Genomic DNA, 9,637 nt, shown 5'->3' on the forward strand with positions numbered 1-9,637 from the left:
CGAGACCCCACCGCCCTCCCGGAGCTGGAGAGAGAACCCAGGAGTCCGAATTCCCAGCCCCCCCGTGTAGCGGGTCCCTGCTCCCCGCGAGGCCAGGTACGAACCTGCCCCTCCCCCCACGCCCGGGGCGGAGGCGGCCGCGGCCCTTGTAAGCGGGGCCAGCGGCCCCCTCCCGCCAGCGCGGCCCGGGGGTGACGGACAGCGGGGCCAGCCAGTGCGGGTCGCCTCGGGCCGGCGCCAGCCAATGGGGGCCGGGCGGGCCGGGGACACCAGCGCTTCCAGGAAGCCGGCGGGGCACAGCTGGGGAGCTCGGGAGCGGAGCCGCCTGGTGCCAAGGTGATGGCGGCGGCGGGGTCTGTCTGTCTGTCTGTCTCTCTCCCTCCCTCCCTCCCTCCCCCCGCACACCCCTGCTCCCCCATCCCTCTGTCTGTGCATCCCCCTTGCACACCCATCTGTCTGTCCGTCCCTCCCTCTTCCCCCTGCACACCCCTCTGTCCCCCCGTCTGTTTGTCCCCCCCTGCGCACCTCTCTGTCCCCCTGTCTGTCCCTCCCTCTCCTCCGTGTATCCCCCTGCACACCCCTCTGTCTGTCTGTCTGTCCCTCCCTCTCCCCCCTGCACACCCCTCTGTCCCCCCGTCCCTCTGTCTGTCCCTCCCTCTCCCCCGTGTATCCCCCTGCATACCCTTCTGTCTGTCTGTCCCTCCCTCTCCCCCCCTGCACACCCCTCTGTCTCCCCGTCTGTTTGTCCCCCGCAGCACACCCCTCTGTCCCTCTGTCTGTCCCTCCCTCTCCCCCGTGTATCCCCCTGCACACCCCTCTGTCTGTCCACCCCTGTCTGTCCCCCCATCCATCCCTCCCCATGTATACCCCTGCCCTACCATCCCTCTGTCCTTCCCTCCCCTCGCATGTCCCCCCCACAGCTGTCAGTCCCTCTCCCCCGTCCCTCTCCCTGTCTGTGTATCCCCCCCACACCTCTCTGTCCCCCCGTCCCTCTTCCCTGTGTGTCCCCTGTGCACACCCCTCTGTCTGTCTGTCCCTCCCTCCCCTCGCATGTCCCCCCCCCGCACAGCTATCTGTCTGTCCATCCCTCCCCCCCTGTACACTCCTCTGTCCGTCCATCCCTCCCCCTACACACCTGTCCCTCTGTCTGTGCATCCCCCCTGCACACTCCTGTCTGTGCACATCCCTCTGTCCATCTGTGCCTCCCTATGTATCCCACCCCGCACGTCCCTGCGTGTATCCCCCCCGCACGCCCCTCTGCCTGTCCATCCCTGCCCCATGTGTGCCCCTCCTTGTGTCCTCCCCCACACAGCTGTCAGTCTCTCCGTTCCTCTGTGCATCCCCCCGCACACCCCTCTGTTTGTCCTTCCCCCATGCATGCCCCTCTGTATATCCCCCTGCACAACCCTCTGTCTATCCGTCCCTCTGTTTGTGTATCCTCCCCACATGCAGCTGTCAGTCCATCCCCCTCTGCGTCCACCCTGCACACCCTTCTGTCTGTCTGTCCACCTCTGGCGCATGATCTGCTGCCTAACCTCCATGCATACCCCTCTGTCTGCCCCCCATCCCATGCACACCCCTCTTCTGTCCCTGTAATTTGCATACCCCAAATCTTATTCTCATCTGTTGTTGGTAGCTAGACTACTTCTGCTCTGGCTACAGACCTCTTGGGGGCTGCTTTCCCACTACCCCCTGAATTTTCGGAGGGGTGGGTGTGAGGCTTGGCTTGGGGTATCGTAACTCTGTGGGTCCTCAATGAGTTGCAGTCTGTATGGGTGACTGACCTTCTGCCTCCCCCATCAGCTCTTTGGCTGAGCTGCCAACCTTCATGAGAGAGAGCTGGTCCCCTCTGGGCGGCAACACAGCTGTGTCCAGTGCTTAATTTGTGCCAGGGCTGAGCCCTGGCATCTCTGGGCTTGGCAGTTTGTAGCCCTGGCACCTCTGAGTTTGCTGCATCAGTTATGAATGTAAAAAATGGCTTGACGGTTTGTAGCCCAGCACCTCTGTCAGCACAAATTAAGCACTGGCTGGCTGTCCTGTGCTGCAGGTCGTGGGGTGGGGTGTCCCTGAGCTGCTCCCTGCTCCTGAACTTTGCTCCACCCTTGAGATCTCATCAGTTTTTAATCTAGCTGAGTCACTTTGTGTTGCCTGGCCTTGGACCCAGCTCTGCCTGGGAGGGTGGACTGGGACGGGCTGGGTCGGTTTCACTTTGCTCTGAATCGATTTGACTAGCCTGAGTTGCTGTTCTTTCTGTACAGATCTGTATGTGTGTTTGTGTGTTGCGGGGGCGGGAGGGATGGTGTTGGAATGGGAGCTGGGGCTGTATTAAGCTCATTTCTTTTAGCAAAGCATTGTCCCCTGAATGTGTCTTATACACCAAACCCCCGTTCCCCCTCCACCCACCCACACACACACACACACACACACACACACACTGCACCAGGTGCAGATACAGAGCTGAGGGCTGACGTATAATTGCCCCTCTCATGTGGGAGGGCTAAGGGTGGCTGGAGTGTCTGCTTTCCCATGCTCCTCCAAGGAATGGCGGTGGTGCCAAAGGAAGTCTGGAGTTAGTTTGACACTGAGGAGTGGGGGGTCTCCGGGTCTGCATAGGGGACCCCTTCCCCCATCTCAATCCAGCTGTAAATTCTTGTTTCACGGTGACTGTTGCCGAGCAGTGTCTGGGGAGAGAGGAAAAGAACACTAGAGGTTTGGGTTTCAGATACTGCGTGTGGCGGGGTTTCCTTGCCCAGAGCTGGTTTAACACTATTGGAGCTGTGGCCTTGATTGTAAGGTCTTTGGGGCAGGGGGCTGTCTGGGGGTGGACAGCACCTAGCGCAAAGGGGTGGGGAGGGGAGCTGATGGCCTGAAGCAGAGATTAAGTGGAGTTTGCAGAGGGCGGTGGAGGAGCTTGGAGGGCATGTGGGGTGCAGTGTTGGGGGACGGCAGAGGAAGCCGGGGAGGTGATGGGGCTGGAGCAGTGGAAGCAGGAAGATGTGGGGGTGCCTGTCAAGCAGCTCAGGGCGGGGGAGCTCTGAATTAACCCAGCGGCCTCTCCCATGTAGGCGTCTCAGTGCCATTGTCTGTGAGGGGGTGTGCATTGGTGGGAGAGTTACATTGGCTCCGAGTCCCCAGAACCAGAGTTGGCGGAGCCTGGGCTGCATGCGTTGCTCCAAGCCACACCTGCTTGGCTAGATAGTTACGGCAGCTGCTTCCTCCTGTGATCCTCTTTGTTCCTCTGCTCATTTGCTTGGGTACACACGCTGCAGGACCAGCAGGAGAGGAGACCAGGAGGGTGGGGGCTGGGGACTTCTCCTCCCAGGAGGGATGGAAAATCAGTCACCAGCCTGAGCTGCCTCTTGATGAGGACATGGGGCCTGGTGGCTAGAGCATTGGGCTGGCAGCCAGGAGACCTGGGTTTTGCTCCTGGCTCTGCGAAGGTGGCTTAGGGCAAAGCACTGCCTCTCTCCGGTCTCCTCTTCCATCCTTTGTCTAGTTAGACTGCAGGCTCTCTAGGGCAGGCCCTGATCTCTGTTAGGGATGCAAACAGCAAGCTGTCCCCGTCTGGTGTTCTCTTCTCCATGCTTCCCCTGTGAAACTTACTCGCTTTGCCTAACAGTGTGTCTTTCCCTCCAGGTGACAGGACACTTCTCCTCTCTAACCATGTGGAATCCCAACGCAGGTGAGGGACAACAGGAGTGGTGGCAAGTCTGGCAGGTTTCTCAGCTGCTCCTCTGGCTTTCCCTCTGGTGCTCCCCTGTTCTCTGCCTCAGCAGGGGAAAGAAGGGATACGGGGCTCCCTCTTGCCTCTAAAGCGGCAGGTTCAAATCTAGCCCAGCTTGGGTGGTCCACGTGAAATGAGCTGGAGGTTTTGGTGGCAGGTTCTGTGGGACGCAGACACAGCATGTGCCCCATGCTAACTCTGCATCGGTCTTCCACTGCAGAGCACGAGAGGGAGATTCCCATGCCTGAGCTAGTCTTTTTTGGTGACAGAGCTGAGAATCTGTCCCATATAGTGGTGTCAACAGAGGAAGCTATGGAATTAAACAGTAATAAATCAACAGGACCAGCTGGGATTCACCCAAGAGTTCTGAAGGAACTCAAATATGAAATTGCAGAACTACTAGTTGTACTATGTAACTCATTGCTTAAATCAGCCTCTGTACAAAGTGACTAGAGGGTAACTAATGTAACTATTTTTTTAAAAAGGCTCCAGAGGCAATCCTGGTAATTACAGGCTGGTGAGCCTAACTTCATAGTAGGCAGATTGTTTGGAACTATAGAAAAGAACAGAATTGTTAGACACATAGATAATCATGATATGTTGGGGAAGAGTCAATGTGGCTTTTGTCAAGAAAAATCATGCCTCACCAATCTATTAGAATTCTTTGAGGGGATCAACAAATATGTGGCCAAGGGTGATCCAGTGGCTGTAGTGTACTTGGACTTTCAGAAAGCCTTTGACAAGGTCCTTCACCAAAGGCTCTTAAGCAAAGTAGGCAGTCGTGGGATAAAGGGACAGATCCTCTCATAGATCAGTAACTGGTTAAAAGATAGGAAAGAAAGGGGAGGAATAAATAGCAGGGTCCCCCAAGGATCTGTGCTGGGACCAGTGCTGTTCAACGTATTCATAAATGATCTGGAAAAAGGGGTAAATAGTGAAGTGGCAAATTTGCAGACGATCCAAAATTACTCACAATAGGTAAGTTCAAAACTGACTGCAAAGAGTTATAAAGGGATCTCACGAAACTGGGTGACTGGGCCCATGAAATTCAGTGGTGGTAAATGCAAAGCAATGCACGCTGGAAAACAAAAAACCCCAGTTATACCTGCAAAGTGATGGGGTTTAAAGTAGCTGCTACCACTCAAGAAAGCGATCTGGTAGTCATTGAGCAGATGTTTTCAGAGAACTATCCGCAATGTGCAGCAGCAGCAGCCAAAAAAGCCAGTTGAATATTAGGACCCATTAGGCAAGGGATACATAATGAGACAGAAAATATCATATTGGCATTATGATAAACCCGTGGTACACCCACCCCTGGAATACTGTGTGTAATTCTGGTCACCCCATCTCAAAACAGATACATCAGAAGTGGAAAAAGTACAGAGAAGGGCAACAAAAATGTTTAGGGGGATGGAACAGCTTCCATATGAGAAGAGATTCAAAAAACTAAGATGACTAAGGAGGGATATGATAGAGGGCTATAAAGTCATGACTGGTGTGGAGAAAGTGAATACGGAAGTGTTATTTATTCCGTCCCATAACACACGAACCAGAGGTCACCCAATGAGATTACTAGGCAGCAGGTTTAAAACGAACAGAAGAAAGTACTGCTTCACACAACACGCAGTCAGCCTGTGGAATTCGTTGCCGGGGGATGTTGTGAAGGCCAAAAGTATAAGTGGGTTCGAAAAAGAATGAAACGTTCATGGAGGATAGGTCCATGGATGGCTATTAGCCAAGATGGTCAGGGACGCGCCCCGTGCTCTGTGTTTCCCTAGCCTCTGACTGCCAGAAGCTAGGACTGGATGACGGGGATAGATCACTAGATAAATTGCCCTGTTCTGTGCATTCCCTCTGGAGCACCTGGGATTGGCCGCTGACGACAGGATACTGGGCTAGCGGGACCAGTGGTCTGAGCCACTATGGCCGTTCTTATGGCCGTACCCTGCTAGTGGCGGAAATGTGGACAGAGGCTGGAGTCAGCTCAGCCAATGGCGCTGTTCCTTTAGCTCAAGCAATTGCAGCTGGTGCTCTTAGATCCCCAGGACCTGGTCGATTACTCCTGCCGGCAACCCACTGCGGGGTATTGCTGCAGTCCAGAGGGGGCAACTGCACCTGCAGGAACCAGGGGACTCCTCCCCCCCCCCCCCCGAAGCAGCAAAGCTAGGGAGCAGCAGCCAAGCCCGTAACACTTGGTTTCACTCCCCTGCACTGTCACAGGAGGGGATGGGGGCGGGGGCAGTGAGGTGGGGAAGCCCCAGTGATACTGCAGGGTGGGGCTGGGAGCAGGGCAGAGGGGGGGATATTGCTCCACAGGGTGTGTCTCTTCTCTTGCTGACTGTGACACTGGTTTATTCTCTTTCCAGGACAGCCTGGTGCCTACCCCGGAGCGGCCTTCCCTCCCAACCCCATGTACCCACCTGGTTCCAATCCTGCCTACCCTCCTGCTGGGAACCCTGCCTTCCCCCCGGGCACAGTGCCCCCTGGCTCCTATCCCATCCCTCCAGCAGGGGTTCCAGGGCAGCCTGCATACCCCCCCGGCCACCCCATTCAACCCCCTTTCCCCAGCCAGCAGCCTGGCTGCCCTCTGGGTCCCTATCCACCACCTGCTCCTGGCATGCCCGGGGGGATGGGTATTAACCCCCTGATGCCTGGGACTGTCGCCATCGGGACCCAAGTGCTGGACAAGAAGGCGGCGAAGAAGATGAGGAAGAAGATGAAGAAGGCTCACAAGGTGCACAAGCCACACAAGGTGCACAAGCATGGAAAGGTCAGTGGGTGCAAGGTGGGCGGGGGTGCATTCTGGCATGGTGGTCAGAGGTGTTATCCAAAGTTGGGCCAGCTAGTAAGCTTAGGGAGGACTAATGACCCACCAGAGTTTGGCAGAAAGCAGCACATTTATTATACTGATAGCTAAGCTCAAAAGAGCCTTGCATACTCGCGCTCCCAGGACAGGCACAGCGCTGGAGAGGTCAGGATCCTTCAAGGTAAGTGTTCCACAGCGCAGCCATGGATGGTGCAATGAAGGTCAGTCTTCCCGAGGCACGATGGAATGCAACGCAGTGGACCACTGGCCAGGCCTTCCCGGGAGGTACAATCTTGTGAGTGCACTCCTGAGCACTGGCCCCTTCCCCTTTTAAGGACCTGCTCCTCATGGCCTGCGACTAGAGATGACTTGGCCACATCTGGTTGGTTACACTCCACCTCGGGCAGTGTCCATGCATTGGGTGTATGATCGCTGCCTAATCAGAGTCCCAGACACCTTGTCTACCTGGGAGCTCTTCTGATCTTCCAGCTGTTTGAGCAGCCCATTCATCCCACAAGCATTCCAGGAGGGAGGGGTGAGGGAAAGGTATTCAAAGAGGGAGAGGAGACAAAATGGGAGGGGGGGGGGACAGACCTTTTGAGTAACAAGTTATACATAGCATACAGATCACAACAAGAGGTACATGCTGGGTTGGGGGAGGGAAAGGAGAAGGCTTGTGTGTTGGGGTTTTTCTCAGCACCTGTGCATGGGTCTCCCCTGCCCTCCATCTGTTCAGCAATTAGTGCTGTCACTGAACCATGCCAGGGAGGGCAGCTGGCTTGCTCAGGGCTTGGGACGGGGACGCTTCCACTTCCTGGATGGTGGTTTGAGTGCAGCCAGTGCCACTGGTTCCTCATTACATGAGTCTGGAGTAGGGTGACCAGATAGCAACTGAAAAAACAGGACAGGGGTGGGGGGTAATAGGCGCCTATATAAAGAAAAAGTCCCCCAAAATGGGACTGTCTCTTTAAAAATGGGACATCTGGTCACCCTAGTCTGGAGCATCTTGGTTTAGTTCCTAGTCTCCATGGTTAAGACAACCCCCCACTTTACAGTGTGTGTGTGGGGGCAATGCAATTAGGGGAACTCCTCTGGGCATGGCAAGGGAGCCCCTGTGATACGGATGTGTGGCAGGGGTGGGTGTTGGTGCACGGGGTTGGCAGTAGACCCAAGACCCCCACCCCTTGCCAACTGCACAAATCCTGTGACGTGGGGGGGTGGGATGGGTAGGGGGTCCCCTGTGGGCGCTGAGTCCTGCTTCCATGGGCAGCAGCTCAGGACTCTGTTAGCAGGGTGCCCTCTTCTTTTCTACTCCCAGCCATCCACCTGCCAACAGCATGTCAACTCCCTGGGCTGAGGTCCAAGCCTCACGATTTCTCTCCCCTTTCCTGCAGCATTCCTCGTCGTCCTCCTCCTCCTCCAGCAGCAGCGACTGACTGAGGCTTCCCTCCACTTTCCAGCCACGCATGCTTCCTGTCGACCAGACCGTGATCTTCCCCTGCTACAACCAAGCCACTGGCTGAGTGGACTGGTGCCAGCCACCTCCCTAACAGCCTGTATAACAGGGCTAGGGACAGAGGCTAAAATCCCCAGGAAAGACAGTGGCACAGACCAGGGAGCCCCAGTGAGCCATACGCTAATCTGGATGTCACTGATCCGGTGATGGAGGGCACTGGTGTAATCAGAGGTGTAACCTTATCATTAAAAGCAGGTACATTGGGGGCCAGGTGTTAAAATGCAGGAGCCCTGGAGCAATATTGCAGGTGGGACTCTGAGCTTTCTTACCTTTCATGACAAGTCCCTTCTGGACTTAAAAATTGGAGTCTCCCGACTCACAGCCTATGCCCTGTTCATGATGCAATGGCAGAATAAGCCCTTGCAAATCAAGGCATCTGCACCAGCCGCTCCCTTCAATCCTTGATCTCCTGGCTTGTTCTGGCCTGCAGAAATCTGGGGATGTTGCTGACTGGCTGGGAGGCAGGTTTGTTTTCAAAGGCATAAGGAAGTTGGGGTAGATTTCTCCAAAGTCATTTAGATGCCCCAGTTGTCCATTTTCTTGTGGGATGTTCCTTTTGGGGCTGAGGGAGGAGGTAGTCTATATAGAAACTAATCACAAAACGTCTACATAGTCTATTTAAAAACCAATCACAGAAGTGCTTGAAATAATAGCTCTGAATTAAAATTCTGAATGTCTCATGTCGTAAATGAATGTACACGATCAGGGATAACTTTATAAGAGTTTTAAACTTGATTTTAGTGTGAGTTTTCTTCCCTTCCCCCTCCTCCTTGACAAGGGTCTTGGAAGGAAAGGGTTGGAAGTGGGGGCCAGTATTCCAAGAGCTCCCCTTGGTGGGAGGTGTAGGGGCTACCCAAATATAGCCTGGCTGACACTTTATAAAACAGAACAGAATGCAGCCATATCTCCTTGCTAACCCGAACATATAGCCTTAGAAGACTACAAGTCCCAGCATGCTCTGCTCCCCACTGATCCCAATGGCTGGGCTGGAGCATGGGCTGCTGGGATCTGTAGTATCTGCAGGCTGCCTCTTCATGCTGAAGAAGGTGACTCAGCGCTGCAAGGTGGAGCTGTGTGACCATGGCTCAGGCCCATCTTTGGGATGGTTTTGGAGCCCGAGCTCTGCACATGGGCACAGAGGGGACCAAGACATATCTGGACTAGCCATGATGGCTTGTTGCATGGTGCTCCCGTGCATACTTTATTTTAATCCCTCTGGCTGTGGAAGTTGCCTCTCCTCTACCTGCTCTGTACTTGTATCCACTCATCGCTTCTCCAATAAAGTTTTTTGGTTTTAATACTGAACTGCAGTCAGCGTATCAAAGGTGCTGGTGGCTTCCCAGAATCTGCTGCACCCTTCCCCACAGGGGGGCACCCGCTTTTAATTGAAGATTTAACCAGCTGGGCAGCGGGTGTTCCCAGGTTCCCCATCCACAAAGGACAGTTGCAGCCCTACCTAAGGAGCCTTGACTCTTTTTAGTTCAACCTGTAGCTGCTTGTGCTTTCAGCTCTGGAGAGCCCCAGTTCAATCCCCACCGTTAGCCAATATGGCAACCGTCACCCAAGCTTCAGATTAAACTTCCTGCCACCT

The 9,637-nt window shown here is 54.9% G+C and overlaps 1 protein-coding gene across 2 annotated transcripts; it reads left to right on the forward strand.

The window, feature by feature from the left end:
• PRR13 (proline rich 13) lies at positions 1–9,322 on the forward strand. Of its 2 annotated transcripts, none has more exons than XM_074934900.1 (4): positions 1–96; positions 3,637–3,682; positions 6,091–6,494; positions 7,925–9,322. In XM_074934900.1, the coding sequence occupies exons 2-4, from the start codon at positions 3,664–3,666 to the stop codon at positions 7,964–7,966; spliced, it is 465 nt and encodes a 154-aa protein (XP_074791001.1). In that variant the 5' UTR covers positions 1–96; positions 3,637–3,663; the 3' UTR covers positions 7,967–9,322. The 2 variants fall into 2 exon arrangements, with proteins under 2 accessions (XP_074791001.1, XP_074791000.1); XM_074934899.1 differs by lacking the exon at positions 1–96 and adding an exon at positions 270–336.
• Positions 9,323–9,637: the final 315 nt, after the last annotated feature.

This window comes from Natator depressus, chromosome 20 (genome assembly GCF_965152275.1).
Source record: "Natator depressus isolate rNatDep1 chromosome 20, rNatDep2.hap1, whole genome shotgun sequence".
NCBI classification, from domain to species: Eukaryota; Metazoa; Chordata; order Testudines; family Cheloniidae; genus Natator; species Natator depressus.

What these genes read in the sequence shown, in the direction of transcription:
- PRR13 (XM_074934900.1), top strand. An exon ending in AGGTGCACAAGCATGGAAAG is followed by an intron (nt 6,495 to 7,924) that starts GTCAGTGGGTGC and finishes CCTTTCCTGCAG; the next exon opens with CATTCCTCGTCGTCCTCCTC.